The 19,541-nt window shown below is 38.4% G+C and overlaps 1 protein-coding gene across 3 annotated transcripts in view; it reads right to left on the reverse strand.

Moving 5' to 3' along the window:
* Positions 1-19,541, reverse strand: part of SELENOF (selenoprotein F) — a 48,011-nt gene that overhangs the window by 3,620 nt on the left and 24,850 nt on the right. For 2 of the 3 annotated variants that reach the window (XM_062580872.1, XM_062580873.1), the window contains exon 5: positions 17,547-18,529. The exons of the other annotated variant lie outside the window; for it this stretch is intronic. In XM_062580872.1, the coding sequence (XP_062436856.1) occupies positions 18,398-18,529 (132 nt within the window). In that variant the 3' untranslated portion in view covers positions 17,547-18,397. Of the gene's footprint in view, positions 1-17,546; positions 18,530-19,541 lie in introns of those variants that run through there. 3 annotated transcript variants of the gene reach the window in all.

Below are 19,541 nucleotides of genomic sequence, written 5' to 3' on the forward strand. Positions count from 1 at the left end.
GCAAGACGAGAGCATTTTGAACTGATACCTAAGGATGTATGCGCGTGAGGATAAATACTTTCCATTGCTGTTTAGTGTGTACTTTTCTTCCTATATTCACAGGCCTTTTACTTCTTTAATCTAATTAACACTAGGAGTTTGGAAAACTTCAACCAGAATAGCCATCCATTATATACTCTAACAAAACGGAGTGAGTTTTCAACAAAGATTATTGGCCTTTGTGGCAGATGGGATAATATGTGGCACCAGCATTAATGTAAGTAAATGAAAGACTTCTGGAAAACTAAACACTAGTGTCAAAAAGTTTCTACGATACTTGCTATTTTTACTGCTTTCTTAATCAGGTTAAGTTTGAAAAGTAACTCCTACTGATTCTTATCAGAAATGCTGGCTTGGACCTTTTGCAAACTATGAGATTTTTACGGTCATTATATTGCTTCTCCTTTGTAGAGTAGTGTTACATCTTGGAGCAGAGTTCTACCCCGTGGAGATTTTAGCTACGGGCAAAATCATCACTGCATAGTGTCCTAATTCAGGCAAATGTGTGTGGGGAAGGTCAAGAGAGGAAAGAAACGTGCACATCTATGAAGTGCATCAATGTGCAAAGATCCCTAAGTTAGCTCTAAACTTGGAAACAGTGCAGCAGTACAGTATAGCGTTCTTCCTGAGGTAATTAGTCTTCTGAAATGTGGGGATAATTAGCCTAAGAAAAAGCACTAGGTTGTTGCAGCTGTGCTGCGTCTGGGACTGGAGCTAGTATCTTTGGATGGTACTTTAGTTTTATATAGAGTATGCAAATTAATATGCTGCTGTATGGATTGTTACAGTATCACTAGCTCAAGTATCTCTATAATGTGCAATTCACTGAACATTATAGAAGTTTCAAAAGAGGACAGAGTTGAGTCTCTGTATTCTACTACTCAGGGTTTTCTACATCTTTAAAGAACACTGTAATGAGTGTCTCTCTCCTTACAGTGCAGACGCGGTAGCAGTACACTAAAGTAGTAATATGAAGGTTAAATATGAAGTTTAATTGCTACAGGTGCTCTGTCAAATTAAAGCTTGAGGGAGTGACTTAGATGCCACTTATTAGCAAGTCCAACAGTAGCATGTGGAAGGCGCTTGTGATGTGTGGGTAAAGAGAAGCAAAATAGGAAATGCCCAAATGTTGAATCTAAATGTATTTTAACAAAACCTTCCAAGGACTGGAGTGTGTATATATGCTTAGTAAGTAACCACTGAAAATGTATAGGTGCATGCTGGAAAATGACCATTGGCAGAATGCATGGTAGAGTGATTCTGATAATATATATGTAAAATGTAATTATAGCTTGAATTCTTTAGATATAGATAGCTGTACAGTTGGACCCTAGGTTTTTCCTCAGAATGCAGCTTTATAATTGTTATTCCTCTGTTGTTCTCAGCAGAAGAAATCTGCATGACAGTTCCGTCGTTAAGTCTGGTCCAGGGAAGAGGTGGGTTTAAAACCATTTTGGAACAGTCAGGTAAAACAATTGGCAAATGGGTGAACTCTGGTTTTCCAAGTCAGTGGAATAGCCAGTTACTGGAAGATGTGCTAGACTTGTGCTCCTCTTTTCAATATTCAGCTACAATTCATGTTAAAATAAGTAAGAGGTGAATGATAGGTCTCTTTTGAATGTATGGTCCTTCTTGAAAAGAGAAGAGCTCTGTTGTCTTAATGTTTTAGGACTGTTGCTCTTTCTCAAGCAGTTAACTAGTTTTAATTTGTTCCAAGGATGCCAATCCAACTTAGATTAAAAGTAACGCTTAATTGACATGCTAAACCCAATTCCTTCTTGCAGGGAAAGAACTCTGAAATATAGCTTGGGTAAGGTAGCAAATATATCAAAATCTCATTCAAATCTGAGTCTTTGGCATGGGTTTTAAAGCACGTTTCCCTCTTGTGAGAGGTAGCTATGATTCTGAGTTCATATCATGTGTTTTTCTTTGTAGATACTATTTAGGTTTTGCTTACTGTATCTCATGTTTCTGTGCTCAGCTTTTCTGCCTTGCAGAAGACTATTTTAACCATTTGTCAGCTGAATGTAGGACTTGCAGAGAAATTCTAATTAACAGTAGGACTAGCACTGTTCTGCTAACACATACATAGTGGAGGAATAAAAATCCAATTTGCTTATCCTTGTGCTATCGGGTACAATTGCAGAATTTCTCAGAAATGTGTATTATTCGGTCTTGTCTGCCCTAGTGATGGCAGAAGTGGTAAGTAGCCTGCTTGTAACCAAAAGTTAAAATTTGTATTGTTTTTCTGTTTCATATTTATTCGTATTTTCTGAAATAGTTGAGTGCATGCTACTAATGTACTTGTGTTGAAGAACTATGAGTAGTAAAGCATTGGATTTGGCAGACATTTAAGTCTGGAAGGGAGGGGGGGAGGAGACATCTACATGCAGTCATCAGTCTCCCATCTATGATTTTTAGTGCTGTATTTTGCTTCTAAAGTCTTGAATTAATTGCCAGGTGTACAGTGCTATAGCTCCAAGCTTGTGTGGATGGTATCTTAAGAAAGCTCTGAAATAAACTGCAGTAAGGATATTTCTTGATTTCCAGTGTGTTTTCAGTTAATAAGTAGCTTATGCAAGTTTTCATTTGCCGGGCTGTTTGGATCACTGCTTTAACACAGCTGTAACAGCTACCACCTGTCTGGGCAGGTTTCAGAGGGCTTCTCTGTTAGCTTGAGGTAAACTTTGTTTAGAAGGGAGTTCTGGAAAAATTGCTGTTAAGCAATTGGGAGGAATTGTGCATTTAATTTTTGTATAGTGTCTAGAAGCAGAGTGGTAGGAGTGTGACAAGATTCTTTGCAGGTCTTCGATATTTTGTATTATTTGCAAAAAAGACTTTTTTTTCCAAAACTACTCATTAGTTGGTTTTGATTATAAATTCATGAAGGGCTTAAATATTTTCCAACATTTGTCCTGGTAAGAAATGAAAGAATCATTAGTCGTTTAGAGTTATGACCCATCCAGGATTGATGAGTGCCAAGAGGAGCACTACTGTCATTTACTATGTCTTCCTGGGAGGTTAACTACAGGAAATTATTTTTATAGTGGCTTATATCACCTCTAAAATTGTCTTTTCAGTTTCAGGACCTCTTGATAGTACTGTTTTTCTTGTATTGGTAATACATTTAGAGTGCAAATTAATTATAGACACCAATAGTAGGAGATTAAATAGAAATAAATTAAATTCCCAAGTGTTTCTTTATCAGCGCTGACTAATGGCCTTGTAGATGTCAAATAATTTTTTTTGGTTGTGTGACCTGGGATGTACTATATAAGAGGGTAGATGTGGTAATATATAAAAAAAATTTTGCCTCCATAATGTTTAAAAATAATTGTCATTAACAAGCTTGATGTACTATATGCACCTTTAATTTATCTTGTGTAGAATGTGACTTTTCATACATTATGTCTGGCCTGTCCAGTCTCATTAAAAAAAAAAAAAAAAAAAACCCACCACCAACAAAAAACTTTCTGCCAAATGGCTTCATTAAATTTCATTCTGTGAGTTTGACAAATGTTCGCTGTTCATCCTTAATATTTGCAAGATGAGAGCAACCATGGAACTGCTTTTAACACCAATTGTCATTTTTATATCCAGTGACAGTGCTTTTACTACTGTCTCAATCAGTCACGATGCAGAATAGGCATCAGAAACACAATGTATCTAGCTGCTTTTGCCAGATTATGGTCATGATTGCTTGGTCCCAGCAACTAGTTTTTGCCTTTGGCAGCGTGTCCATCTGGCTTTTAGACTTGGCAACAACACAGACATTATAATGATGTTCCCTGTTAAGCACAGACATTTGGGAATATATCTATGCTGACTTAAATAAGCACTATTTAATTACATAGTAGTATTAAATACAAGATACCACTGATTCCCTAGCAGAATCCATTGGGGATGTGGGTTGTTTCATAATAGTTCTGCTCTTTCCAGAGGCTATTAGATCTTTAAAGATTAAGAAGGCCCTGTCAAAATGACAAGAAGTCTGCTTTGTATTAAAATTTTGGAGCATAATTCCAGCAATCTCTGGAAGATATACAGAAGCCATAATGTATTGACCATAACCAAAATAGTGATGTATTTTAGATTGGTATTGCCCAAGCTCTGAGTTTCTACAACTTCATCTGGGCAAAGTATCTAATTTATCTTAGGCTAATTCTTTTGCTTTTTCTGTATATCTTTGGGAATTCAACAGAGAGATGCTTTGAATTTATAATACTTTTATCTTCCTTTCTTAGCTTAATCCTAGCTCTTTGGCTCTGGGTATGAAGTTGACCAACAAGTATTTTGAAGAACTCTTCCCCCAAAACAAACTCAAGAATTTAGAAATAAAGTTCAGTAAGTTTGGAATTGTTAATTCTTAAAGATTGCAGTATTGGCAGAAAGCCTGAGCAGAGTCTGCTGTGGGTTTTTGGAGGCAGTGAAGGATAGTGAGCATAGGCACCAAGCAGCAGGATATGCAGATGACAGATTTCTTCCCCACAGTGTACAGTACAAAAAGTTCCTTTATTGTAGAATATAGGAGACCATGGAGATGTAGGGGAAAACTATAAGGCTCATTTTGCTGCACATTAAGGGAGTCCTGTCAGTTTTGGTGAGGGCTGAATTGGTCTAGTAGCTTACTGATAAGCTAATTCTGGTAGGCCTGATCTTTACTCTTGCATGTAGCATCACAGCCCAAAGATTTGTATATGATGATGTATGGAAGCAGATTGTGTGGGGTTGGTCTCAGCTGTATATTGTGCAGTAAAGATGTGGAAATTCCAGATTTTACAAGGAGCTGGCATGGGTCTTCTGAATCATTGACTGCACTAAGACTATATTACAATTGGAAAGATATCAAAACAAATATAAAGCTTGATAGGACTCACGTTGGCTGTATCAGTAATGTACAAACACACTGTCTAGGATTTCAGAATCAAAACTATTATTCACTGTAAAGCACTTTACTCCGGGTGCCTGCATAATGAACACCAGAATCAGAATTGCAGAACCACGCTTCTCCCAGCTGGGATGCTAGGAGGGTTTAGGAACTGGCACTGTAAAACAGATCATTGGGTTGAGGTTTAGGTAATGCAGTACCTTGGGATTGTCTGGGAACAGCAACAGACTATTTCTTCCTTTGTTTCTTTGGTTTTTCTTTGTTTTGTTTTGTTTTATTTTAATGAAAAACAATTTGCTGTTTTGATGTTATACACAGAAAAGTACTTGTGACAACCTACAAATAGGAAAGGCTTATGAAACAAATATTTTGCTCCATTCAAAAGACAGTGTATTACTTCTGAGTCAAATTTCCGGCAGAGGTCTACTTAGTCTTTTTGTGCTTTCACAGGAACATGCAAAAACATTCTTGTTTGTATTCTGCACAAAAGCCTTGAGCATAAAGGGGAACTGAAATTATCTGTGGAAGTTGCTGGAACCCTGTGAAATTCTGTGGTGCAGCCTGATGCTTTTTAATCCCTCTTTCAGAATTCCTGGAATATCTCCATTTAGCCATGCAACATAACATTAAGCTTAGAGCAAAATGATTTAATGTTTAATGTCTAATCAATAGTTAATGATATTATATCTTGTTGCTGCTCTTATCCCAATTCAAGCAAGTATTTTAGAGGGTCAAGTAGTCATCTAGTCCGAAAGAAATATTTCTGGGAAAAGGAATAGGGTTATTAAAGCTCCATCAGCCATAAATAAACTGAGGCCCAGTCCTGGAATCCTGTTTAACAAAACTTCCCATGGGAGATAGTAAATTGTTTTTCCATATATGAGATGAATGAAAGTTGGTGATTATCTTTCTGGTACTATGATTACAAGTGCAGTCTAGACAAGGACTGCAGAATTAGGCTGCCTTATTTTACCTGGACTGCCAAATATGTATTTAGGATCAAGGTCTACCAAGTCCTGTGAGATTAGAGTTGAGACCCCATATCTCAGACCTGCTTAAAACCTTTTTTAGGTTTTTTGTCCAATTTCATTCACCTTAAGAATTTATGAAGTGCTGAAAATCCTTGCTAAGCTTGGCCTACAGCCCAATCCTGATCCATTTCCTTTTCCTTTAAGTAGAATTCCTAATTGGATATGTTCTAATATAATGGGCTGTAACTTAATTATCCAGCTATTAATTGAAGTACAAGGCAGTACATTGTTGGTTTCACTTAGCCACGCGTGCATGTGTTTGGCGAAACTGCAGACATCAGTCATGCTGACAGTGACAACTTCAGTCATCTTCTGTGTGACTGCCCTTACCATCCATTCTGTGACATGGAGCATTAGGCAAGGCGTCTGGCAGCACGAGAACCCCCAGACAAATTGAGTGGCTTGATGAAAACTGTACCTTAGCTGAGGGAATGGCAAGAAAATGTATCATAAATTCAAGCGCTAAATTACAGTATGAATTATGCCTTTTATAAATAGTTTCCTGCCACCAGTGAACGATAGCAAACACTCCACATTAGCATGCAGAGCTTGTATCCAGTTAATAATCTGAATGCTAAGGAGCTTTTTCCTCCTGACAGCACAGAATTTATAAATTTTTAAAAAATATGAAATAGGTGTTTGACATGAACGATTAAGGGAAGCTATTTAGAATTGCAAAATGAATTAAAGCTTTAAAATGTCTTTACACAGTTATAGACAGAAGCAAAAGTACTGGAATTGCAATAATGAGCTAGGAAATTGCTTCTTCAAAAGGAGAATATTTGAAAACTGCCCTTCCAGAAATAATGTCCTTCCAGTGTTACTTTCCCGAGTTAAATTGCTTTTAATTCTTGACACTCAACAGTGATACTGATATAGATCCGGATTCTCACAAATAGAGTTTCTTATATCTTAGAACTGTTTGAAATGTTGAAATCCTCTTTAGGGAGATCTTGAGGATTTATGTTTTATTGATGTTTGGAAAAAAGAAGAGGCTGATGCCACGGAAAGTTATTTTCACTTTTTCCACATCATTCTTTTCTACATGCTGTCCAGTGGAATAGCACTGGTGCTACTCCACTGAGAATATTAAACATTAGAAAAGTTTCTACATTTCCAGTGCTGCTCCCCCTTCACGGAAATGGTTCATGATTTTTTAGTCTAACACTCCATAGTGCTTATCATGAACTACACAAAGATGAGCATCATTGCCTGTGTTTGTCTGGAGGAAACTATAGCATGGAAATGGGAGGGTGACTCATCCAAATAGTCTCAGTGACTTGGTGACTGAGCCTACTGTTTCCTGATGGCTTGTTCCTCATTCATTCCTCCTGTTGGTCAGAAGTGAGATCTCAGGGGCTGTGCTCCTATTTTATATTAATAGGAGGGAAAAATACTTCAGATGGAACTTTTTCCACTCATTGTCTAGATGCTAGCATTCCTTTCTCATATTTTTAGAGACAGTTTCTCTCTAAAGCAGTATACAGGGACTCTAGTGCATCAGGTGAAGATCTACAAGTTACCACGACTACCCTAAGGCTCTTCCAAGTTGCACTTGGCTAAGCTCACACAGCTGGTGGCACTTGAGTTTACTGCTGTAAAAGTCAGGAACCAAAGAGTGAGTTCTCCCTCAATTCAGACCTGCTCCTTTTCTGCACTGCTATAATCTGAAGTTTGTTGGCTCCATTCGTGCCACAATGCAGCAGGAGATGGCTTCTTGGAAGTGCTATTTCTTTCCTTCTTCCAGTTTCCCAGACCTGCTACCATCATTAGTGTGAAAGAAGGTAAGAGACTGGAGGGCTAAAAATGGTGAGAAATGAATAATTTGAAAGCCAAAGTCCAGCTCCACCTGGTGTTTTTCAGCAGAAACCTTGTGGTTCCAATTTCTACCTGGGTTATTAGGTAGCATGCGTTCATTACTATGTGGAGAGGGTTGGAGAAATGCAATTTGTGGTCACACAGGGGAGGAATGCTCAGCTTTTCAATAACTTTATGCCTAAAAATGTCTATAGAAATCACACTTTTTAAAAATTTAAGACAAGGTTAAAGACAAATAAGGCTCAGCTAAATTTAGCATGGAATAGCTGAGGGGATACATGAGGAAACCGATTACGATTTGAAATGAAAAGAGTCTGGCTGAATAATGAATTCACTGATAAAGTGCACTGAGCTAAGGTTGCAGCTTAATGTCTTTAAAGCATTTTAAATTTGGACCTGAGAGGTATTTATAAGTTTTGGTGCTAGCTGAAGCAACATGTGGCAGGTGGACAAGTAGCTTCATTTAACTGTCCTGGAGAACTTGAAAATTTAAGATTTTGGTGTAGGTAAAACTTGTATAAATGGTAGCTCTTCCTACACTGGAAGTTCTCCTGCTCAGAGAACCCCTCTAGGCTACTGCTTTGGAGACTACAGAAGATCAGAGTCGGTGTGTGTGACTCTGCTCCACTGAACTGCTCTCAGACTCATCAACAAGCACATTTCCATTCTGTGTGGTGGAAATAAGACCAGTATTGATTCTGACTCCACGTTTTTCAGTTTTCAACCTTACGCAGAATCAACCCAAGGATGTAATTAAGGGCATGCGTAAGTAAGTTCTTACGCTGTTGCGTTAAAGTACCACTTCAGAGTCAGAAATGAGATCTCCTTTTTGGTTTTTCTCATGCTTTAATGATATTAGAACCTTATGTTACTGTAGTACCACAAATCATTTGAAATGCAAAACTTCACTTGGATGTGCACTGTGATGGCTGAGGAAGGGAGATATTTGAGTTTTTGTGGGTAGGTGTCAAATACAGGCATAGATCAAAGTAGCAGTAAAAGTGTTATGTGCCAAGTACTCGAATAGCATGCATCAAGGGATGCAGTATCATAGTGGTAGTTTTTAAAGTAAGTGTATGTTGCTCTTTATTTTTCTTGTATGTAAGAAAGAACATTGCCAAGACTAAATGGCATTAAGGTTTTGATAATAACAGTTTTAAACTTTGTGTGGGAGGGAGGGGTAATAGGTCTTAATCATGATCTAATTTTGATGAGTGTTTTCATTCCTCTCTCCCTATCCCAACCCAATATTGTCTAGAAGTATATTCAGCTGGAGCAGATCAAACTGCAGAACTGACAGGCTTTCAAAAAATGACTAAGCTCTACATAGCTGAAGCCTGGGATGTGACCATGGAATCGCATAAATCTTTCAGCAAAATGACTAAATAGTTTCCTGCTCTTATCTTGGGTATTATACACAATATAAAGGGATACCTTTATACACAATAGGTAGCCTGCAAGAAGACAGTGCTTTGGTGATGGAGGTCATTACGCTTTAAGTAACATTTTGGATTTACGGGGATAGGAGTTACCAATCTCTGTCTGTAACACCTGCTTCTGATAATTTTGCATCTAGTAACCACTGCATGTTCATAAGCAGATTTAAGGTGAAATATTTGGGAAAATGATGAATGATTTAGTCAAAATCCTACATATTTTGAATATAATGTTTATTGACTCTAGTTTTAAAAATATAGATGTCTCTGTTTTTTGCACTTGTGAAGTATAGCGTCCTCATAAGCCTGAGTACAGCAAAGCCTTTAAACATGCGTTTGCACTGGTGTTGCTGGGTAGAATCAAATGCTAGGTGCTTTGCAGCCTGAACTGTTTGAAAAAAGTGTAAATTTGTGTAAAATTATCTTAAACTGCTCTGTGATAATGCTGACAAATGCTGCCTTTCTCTTAATGGTGATTACTGTATTAGGAATTTGCAAAATATACTTAACTTTTTGTCGTAATACCTATTCTGCAGCAAATATCAGTGTAACAGAAATGCTAAATATAAAACCACCCAATAGGATCATGAACAACAGTGACATGGGGTCCATCCTTAAATATTTATCTGCAGAGATCAAGCACTGTTCTTTGCTATGTGACTGTGCTTATAGAAAAAGGAGATTTGGACTGTAAAGTTGGCAGTGGATTCCGTTTGGGAGTCTAGATTAGTGTGTTAGTTCAGATCAGGGGCTTTTCACATGAACGTCTTGCATGTGCTTTGGTCTGGATTCCTTTTGTGTGTGTCGAGACTGGGAGATGTCTTCCAGGCACATATCCAAAGTTCCAGAAAGTGCTGTGGCATAGATGTCAGGTTCACAGAGCCTGCTCTTCTGCTCTGCATATCTCTCTGTCTTGCCATGATAAAGTAGCCATAGGCTGTAAGTGGTAACTTAAGGCTGGTAAAAGTCTCCAGGAAATTTGACAGCTCTCTGAGCTCAGAGGAAGGTTTTTGCCAGGTGAAGATTTTTACCAGAGTTCCTAAATCATTCTTGAAATGATACAGTTTTAAGCAAAAGCACAACTTTAGCCTATCTCGAAAGGACTGGCATTTAACACAAAGGCAGACAGCCTCCTTCCCTCCTCAGACGGAAAATTACAGTCAGTTATGCACCTTAGAAGCCACTTAAAACACCAGCCTCTTCATACTGTGCTCTTACGTCAACAGGGGACCTCTTAGAGATAAAATTGATATGTTCTGCTCCTTAGCAGGTGCTTCTTCCTCATAGATTTCATGAGGTTTCTAGGTGTTGCTTGGTGTCAGCACAAGGTAAGTAACAGGCAGCTTGTCACTCAGACATGTAACCGCAGAACCATGCAAACATGGATGCGTCTACATACAGCATGTGTCAAACACTTCCTCATTTGCTGCTGAGTTGGATATTTGTCAGGCTGAAAATTGCAGTGGAGGATTTCCCTTCCAGAGGGCAGTATGCATTAGTGATCAAGCGGAGCTACCATTATTTTGCTTTATACTAATGACTTTTTTTTTTTTTTTAAAAAAAAAAGAAAACCCTATAATGCAAACTTTAAATCCCACAAAACCCTTCACCCTGCCACAGAAATCTGTCCAGGGAGAGAGTTTTTCAGTGGCTGTTTCTGTTACCTGTTTTGCCATAGTTTATGAAGTAATGCAGTCATGACAAGTACCTGTAGAAGACATCTGTAGTCATGCACTTCAAAGCAGGAATTATTTCTGTCATGCATGTGTGATCTTCATTGTCCAAATGGCTATTTCTCCATCCCTCTCCTGGATGGTTAATGCTCTCAACTTGAGTGAATTAATGTTGAAGTGATGCTGTCACTCTCATTTTGTAACTGAAGACCCAAAGATTAAACTGAGATAAAATTTTTCACTGAATACAGATTCACAGTATGTAAAGCAAGGTTCCTTGTGAGTATATTTTAAAAGAATAAATATTGGGAATATAAAGGACCAAGTATCTAAATATTCCTTCTGAAAAGGAAGGAGGAATATGATTATGTGCATCTTAGTTTAAAAACAAACCAGCCAATCTGGGTTCATGAATTCTGTAAGGTCATGGAAGGACAGCACAAGTAGAGCCATGGCACCACCTGTTAGTGGCAGGTGGCAGCCAGTGCTTTGCCCTGGGGTCAAAATCAGAGCTGGGTTACTGCACACTCATCCTGAACACAATAAGTAAGTGCTCAGCCCCAGAAAAGGGAGAACAAAGTCTCCTGGTGTGATTAAACTTTGTGGCTTCTCCAGTGCTTGTACACGCACAAACAGTGAACAGCAGCAATGCTGACATTAGACTAAGGCGTGAGTTTCACAGAAATAATTTATGGCCATCCCCAGCTGTTATGATGATGATAAATGATGACAAATGAAATAGTTCAGTGGTGAGTAATCTGTGCAAGGAAACTAGGAAAAGGGTGAGCAGGCAGAGGCTGCAGCTGGCTAGGACTGGAGATGTACACAGCTCTGAAGCTTAGCACAAGCAGATAGAAAATAGCTTTAGACTTACTTTGTTATTGTTATTTCTTTTAAAGACAGAGTTTTAAGAAAACCCTACTCTTACAACTACTTCTTGCATGATTCTGCTTCTATAGTCGCCATAGGAAAATGTGCACCAATGTTAGCTTGACATGAATTGTTATCCTCAGTAGCCTTGCAGACCAGTCATGTTTTGGTGATCAGCAACGCGAGCACGAGGGACAAACAGCCAAGGTGGCTCGGAAGAGCCAGCAAGCAGGACTGCTGTGGCTGTTGGGAAGACTGCATAGAGATGCCTACAGATTAAAGACAACCTCTCCATTTGTGTATATGCACACCTCTTCCTGTGAGTGCCAGTGTCCTCTAATATTTGTTTCATAGAGAAAAACTTGACTACCTGTCTCATCCCAGTGTACAAACACCTGAAGTACTGGCAATGTTTGCCCTGCTTGATGGCAGGATCAGCTTGTTGTTGTTCTAATGGTGGAAAAAGATCTATCTGGCTGATTTCTTGGCCCAGGTAAATCTGTTCCAGGGCCAGTAAGAGCTGCCACACTTCAGGAAATTCCAAATCTTTGCAGCAAGCATTTAGAAGTAAAGCACTGCTTTGATTTACAGTTTCTCTGGATTTGCTCCTCTGACTGACCATGGTCTCTGATGTAACTGAAACTGGGTTTAAGTGTAGGCATTCTTGAAAGAATTATTGCAGATCACAAAGACCTAGGCTGAGACTGAGGTGTCACTAGGAGGCTGTGTCATGACTAGTGACCCAGATCTACTGCTTGTTCCACACATCATTAAAAATAAGATTACAGATCTTCTGGGAAAGACAAAGGTAGCATGGCCAAGTGCCACCCAGGATCTCACTTTTCTTATGGTGACTGCAGGAAGGCAGAAAGTGAAGTATGTGCAATGCTTGGCCATGGTCCAAGGTTTGCATGTGGTTGTGAGATGGCAGAGTTCAGAAGTCGTAAGTCATAAAACTAGATACTCTGTGACTGATGCCAATAATCTAATAAAAGCATTAGCAAGACTCTGCTATGGAGACAAGGCTACTTAGTTTGGAGCATGCACAGCTGATTAATAATGGAATGTGTGAATGTGAATGCTCCCTTAATGCTGGTTAGAGGGAAACTGGTTTGTCACCTTACTATAGCTCTGCTCTGTCAGCCTGAGAAAGGAGAGAAAACAAGCAGGAGTACAGTCTGAATATTCCGCAGGCTGGATCCTCAATTCACTGAGTAAATACAATGGCTCTGAGGTATTTCACAGTGAGTCAGCTAAAGCTGCTAGTTAAAGATGTACCTGTGTTTGTTTTCAAGATATCTCCTTACCAAAGGTCAGTGCTTTCCAGAAACTGGGTCAGGCAGGCTAAAAGGTGAGTGCTGGAGGAACAGAACTGTTTGACTGTAGGGAGAAAAGGCAAGGTAAAGAATTATGTTAACCACCCTGTTCCCTGCTGATCCTCATGGCCCAGAAGTCTGTGCTTGCCCATGGAGTTCAGAGCCTAGTCAAGAACTGTGGCCTAGAAATAGGTTTGTAACTATTCTGCTTTAAAACTGCATAAATTCTACAATAGTGAAAGTTTTTCTCTGCTCATATTTAACAGCTCAATTCTTTAGTCGATAATTTCAATAAAACGAGGTCTCAAATTATGATGTGATCTTGGGCTATAAAGAATTAGACTATACCAAGTCATGATTTGTCCTCGTAAAAGCTTGGCCTCAAGTATGCAAAAGCATTATAATCTCTTATCCACCCAGTCATACACTAGTTATCAAATAGTAAATGATGTGCTTTCCTGCAAGTCTGGCTTTAAACTCAGTTGGTCAGAGATGTTCCTACGTAAGCAAATCTAACCTTCAAAGATAGATCATCATCTCAGAACACCTTCCACTATCTTTTAAGGACAGAAACCCTACAGATGATGGTCTTAAAATTACAGAAGGATGTACCTAGAAGTATTTTTAAGGAAGAATTTGGAGTTTAGCTTCAAGTTGTATCCCAGAAAACAAAAGGCCAGAGATGTACCTTTTGGGGCGGGTATATCACAGAGATTGTCTTCTGACTAAGTTCTGATCATCCTCATGCCTGATTCTGTGTTTCTTGATGAATGGCTGAAATTACAGATTGTCATGCTGCCTTTACATCCAAGCTACCCAGTCCCTGTATTTTCCCCTTCCTTCTTGCTTTGTTGGATTCTTGATAGTGGTTGCACCTGGTTCTGCTGCTATTACCCATCCTGTGGAACCCTTTTTCTAAAGTTGTTGAGCTACATCACGTAAATCACCTTCCCATGCACAAATATCCCTGACTTTGCTCAGTTAGTTTTTTAAATGAAAAGATGAACTGTTCTTCACTCCCCTTCTTGACCAGGTACCTGCTTGGGTCCTCTGTGCTTTGTAGGTGAAAATGTGTTGTGGAGTCTTTTCCCTCTCTTCTCACGGATGAACATGACTTTTGCTGATGCTGGGAGATGCTTTCTTTTGTGCTTTATGCATTTGGCCCTGAGTGGATATGTTCTTAGCTTGTATGTACTGTACTGTAGTGCTGGATGCTGGCCAAGAAGGGCTTGATATGGAACTGCTCTAGTGAATCATTTTAGAAATGTTGAAACTTCTACACTGTAAATCCATTATCTAGTTATTCCTATATATCAACCGCCAACATAGCCTCCTCTGAGGATTTCTGTTATACAGACACCAGGAAATATATTAGATGAATCTGTGGTTTTACAGTTAAGATTGATTCACTCCTTCCCATTCCATCTAGCATGATTTATAGTGGGATTTCACCAGTGTCAAATCTTTGGTAAAATGCTGAGAATTAAGAAACTCGTACTGTGCTCTGCTCAGATGTTGACTCACTAGAGTGCTTACTTTCCTGCTGATGATTGATAAGTAAATCAAAACATGAAAAGGTACTTAAAGAAAATACCCCAGTTTCTGGAGTTTGATTCTGCAAGTTTGATCATTAACATATATATATTTTTTTTATGTGAATATATTTCTTCTGTTACATGGGCTTACAACTACTTTTCTTAAGAAGAATATCTTGTTGAAAGTTTATGATGTCATTCATTCATTAACTGTGGCTTTCAAACCAAAAGATTAAGATGCTCTGTTTTTGAGTACAAATTTTTGCTATTTTAGTGGGATCAAAAAATTATTTTTTTTCATGAGGAAAATACTGTATTTTTTCATAGCTTTGTAGTATCCATTGATTTTTTTTTAAAGTAAACAACTGTTCTCATCCAAATTCCTGCTCAGTTGTCACTGTTCTGCTGCCCACAGTTCATGCCCTTGTTACTAATGAATATATAACACTGACTGTTAAATGCTCCTATGAAAATATGAAACTGTTTTCCCCTTCTCTCCATTTTTAATGTTCTCACCCCTTCTGTCATTTTTTGGGAGAACTTCAGGGCAGAATATCTTTGTATTCCAGAAATAGATGAGGATGTAAGTTTGTGTCTAGTCAATTGACCTAGTCTTAATCTTAATCTGAAAGTAGTGAGCAGGTGATACTTGAGGAAACAAAACAGCAGCACTGAAGGTGTGACTGCAGCATGCTGTAGCGAAGATGTATGATTGTCTGCTGCAAACACTTTGTACTGGTTCACAGTTCAGCAATCTGCAAGTATGCAACAGGAAACAGGTTATTAGAAAATCCCTTCAATTAGCTAAGTTTCAAATTTATCTATATTCCACGTCTGTGTACAGAAAGTAGAACATACACCACTTGTTTTAGAAGTGCTGACAACCTCTCCTGCAAGATCAGGTGGATAGATGGACACTTCATGTTTCAACTCAGTCATGCATGCGTCTTGCTGCTATTCTGCCTTTCATTAACTTTCTCAAGATCTAGCACAACAAGAGCATTATGTAAGACTGAATCATTCTTGCATAAATCTGAGTGAATGTCTTTCATGAAGTACTGGGTGCTTATCATGGCTATAAGTAAAAATGAATCACTTCCTTTTTAACAGGAGCTTTAAACCTTGTATATTATATAGTTAATTGTCACAAGCAAAAATAACCTTTTGAGCTCTATGAATTTTCACAGCTGCTGACTGGGGGGGAGGGGTGGAAAAACACACTGATTAATGGAAAATAAGAATTTCCAAAAGAAATGATTCCCCACTCCAATTGTCTCTCTTAGTACAGAGCCCAGCTCATTTTTCCCTGAATGCTAAATGTTGCTAGCATTTATCTGTGAGCTGGGGACAGAGGTATCATCCAACCAACAGGACAGAGTGAAAAAGAACAAAGCAAGGACTGTATGGAATTTGGAGGTGAGACTTCGTGAATAGCATGGTTGGCAGACAACAGGTCAAGAAGCATAGGTAATCAAGCTTTTCCTAGAGGCTAGCAGATCAAGTAGGTTCACAGCTCAATAGCAGAATCCTGGAAGACCTCCAGGTAAGTTAAGAGCATAGTATATATAGGGAAATACAAGCAAGAGTTGTATGTACTTTGTACATACTTTTAAGCTAAGAGATTGTCTGTTTTATAAAGCAAGATCAGTATATGCAGTAAGAATCAGCAAATGCAGATCCTAGGAGCAAAACTGGAAGAGAAATTTCTCCTTAAGGAAAACTGGTGCAAATCAGCACAGGAAAAGATAAGAAGCTGCAGGAACTTAAGTACTGAGAAGACAGCTAGGACTGTTGGCATGAAACCCAGTCAGTCATGCTGCAGGAATAGTTTTTTGGCCTGTCATCTTCCCCCATGACGGGCTAGTTATCTTCTGGTACAAGAATGACTTCCTTGCTTCAAAAGATGACTAGCAAGAGCAGGAGTAAGAAATTGGTGTTGGAAGATGACGTGCATGCAGGGATGTACAGGTCTGGACTGGAAGAGGAAAATAAAGGAGGAGGGAGGGTGAGTAAAAGTCAGAAACCCACTTACCAGGTCATGTTAGGAAAGGAGATAGGAAATACTGACACAGAAACATCTAAGTCAAAGCAAAGACAAATACTTGATAAATAACAAATTAAGTGAACACTCCCTCTAGTGAGCAGCAGAGGAAATCTGAGACTAGAAGGAAGGATGAAACTATTCTGCTAAAACAGCATGGTAAATCATCAAGAGAGAAACTGAAATCCTCTTGTAGGCAAATGTAGGATGCCAGAATATGGAATATACTCAATATATTAAAAGACCAGTGGATGGCAGCATGTTTTTACTACCAAAATACTGGGTTGTCATGCCACATGTTTTGTTTATAACTCCTATGCTGACTAGTGTATTCCGTGTCCTGGAAAAACATCCACTCTAGACTGGTAAATTAGTACAAGCTGCAAAGACAGTTGCTTTCTGTGTAAAGTTTGTATTTCTCTTTTGCCAAAACAGTGGTGACCATTACTGTAGCTGTCCCACACTAGAGCAGTTGGGAAATAAGCATCATGCCTTATAAGATAGGAGCAGAAGGCACACAAAAGGAGGGGGAGAGACCAACTAGGAGAACGTAAGAGCCTTGTGTGTGCCCTTGTACCTAGCTGAGTGAAAGTTCCATTTGTAAAATGTCCCCCTCCCCCCCCCCCCCCCCCCCAAAAAAAAGGAATCACTGTTAGGGCATCTACTTTTATTAACTTAGCGTGGTCTCAGTCCTATGATTACCATCTGTGAAGAAGCTGATATGTTCTTAAAAGTTGGGAATAAATATTTAAACTGAAGAAGAGGTATAAAATCATATAAAAAGAGAAAAAAAAATCAGCAACTCAGGCCACACTGTAATAGCCATCCAACCAAATGCTGGTGAGCATGAAGTAGTAAAAGGAAAGATTTGCTTGCTAATCCAACTTCAAGAAACCACATTAATCTTGTTTACCATATTTATTCATTCACTCAGTGAGGAAGAAAACCTGACAAGTCATAATTGATTTGACTCATTACCAACTGTCTATATTCCCTTTATTGACATAAATTTTAACTGAAAAAAATCATGCATTTTAAAAGAACAGTTTATAAATTCATTTGATAAACTTCTGAAAGTTATTTATAACAGTCCTGAAAAACCTTTCCTTCTGTCTCATGTTTTCTGAAGCAAAACATTTAATGCAAAGCACACCAGACATCTGACTTGCATACACCTCAGAGGTTTTCTATGCAGTCTTCACTAAAGTGTGCTTACTAAATGTTCCACAATTATCAGAGCATGAGTTCCTCCATCAGCTTCAAAATCTGTGAACTAGATGCTCATAAAGAACGCTTCTATAAAAAGAATAGTTCAAATACAAAATAGAAGAGGACACTAGCAGTCAAGTTTCTTTGGGAGACATTGCATTTGGTTCTGATGTTTTTACGAAGAGCAGCATACATACAAAAAGCACGGTGATAATTTCAGTTATTTGAAACTCTTAATTTTTAAGTGTTTGTTTAAAAAAAGTTTATAGCAAACTGATAATTGCATAATTAAATTTGTAACAAAGCATTTTGTTAGTGATAAATGCACTAAGAGCTGAAATCTATTAAGACGAGCTATGCTGTTTGTCAACTTGTCAGGTATGTGTGCTGAAGCTTCCCCTTCTAATTAAAGGAAGTTTAGTACAACATAATAGATGTTAAAATTAATACAGAAACCAGAATGTTTTTTCAGTTGTGGCAAACTTCATCTGAGAAGATTACTATGACAAAACATGAAAAGGGAAAAGAACTGAGAACAATTTTATAGACGTTCTAATTTTTCACTTAGAAATTCTTCCACGCTATCTGTGTTCCACTTGAGGATGCTCAGTTCTTCAGCAATGTTCCCGCTATCGTCTAGCAGCTTTAATACAGGGTCAGAACCACGCACATACTGTAGAAAGAAAAAAGTCAGTTTCCTTGGGCTGGAAAATGCATTCCCCATTTTAATACTTCCTCACAAATTCATTTAAATCACTTTAAAAGATACAGGAGCAAGAACAGAAAAAAGTTCAAGGAGTAACACCAGAAAGGATGAGTATTTAAGAATCAGAGCACTAAAACTTCAGAGTATCCTGGGCAAACTTAGAAAATACAACTTTTCTGGAGAAATCAATCTAAGTTTAGGCTTTCTTATGTTTAGAATTCTTAAAAACAAACAAACAAAAAAAACCCAAACCCAAAATATGAACAGACTTAAGCTTGTTTTTTCCTGGTAACGCTTAGTTAACGAAACAGATAATTCAATGACATATTTTGTTTTGCTTTTACAAATTTCATCTCTACAGCGTTATCAACAATGCAGTCTTCCACCTAAAAACAGGTCTATCAAAATCAAAGGAAGGTGCTCAAAGCTAGAGTTGCATGCATGTCTGTATGTAAAGCAGCAACCAGGAAGAGGGGAGTCACCCCTACCGGAGCCTGAGAGCAGAGAGATGCTGCAGGTCACACATACTACCAGCAGCAGATGACCAGTATTTCCAGCTCTGGAGTAAATGCTTTCATGCCTGGTACTATGGGATGAAGATGGGAGAAGAGAAGGAATCTTAGGGACTAAGGGGCCTCATTCCATGAAAAATCTGAGCTCATTAGTTTGAGAGCAGTAAGTATTTATCTTAAGCCCCACAATATTGTTAGTTGTATTGAATAAAATGAGTAAAAACCAGCTTCAGTTCAGACTTTTGACTTGTATTTAATGTCAAAGGGAGGATGGTGGAAGAACAGGTCAAACAAGTATGCGTCAGAAACATCTCCTTGTTCTCCTGGGTCCTCTATACAAGCTAATTTGTATGTGGAGAAAAATACCATAAGGCTGTCTTTGAAAGATGGTATTCTACTTTAACTGTTTTTAGTTACTGAAATTTTATTTCTGAATTCTGAAATCTGGTTCTTCTAACACATAGCTT

This window comes from Rhea pennata, chromosome 8 (assembly GCF_028389875.1).
Source record: "Rhea pennata isolate bPtePen1 chromosome 8, bPtePen1.pri, whole genome shotgun sequence".
Lineage (NCBI taxonomy): Eukaryota > Metazoa > Chordata > Aves > Rheiformes > Rheidae > Rhea > Rhea pennata.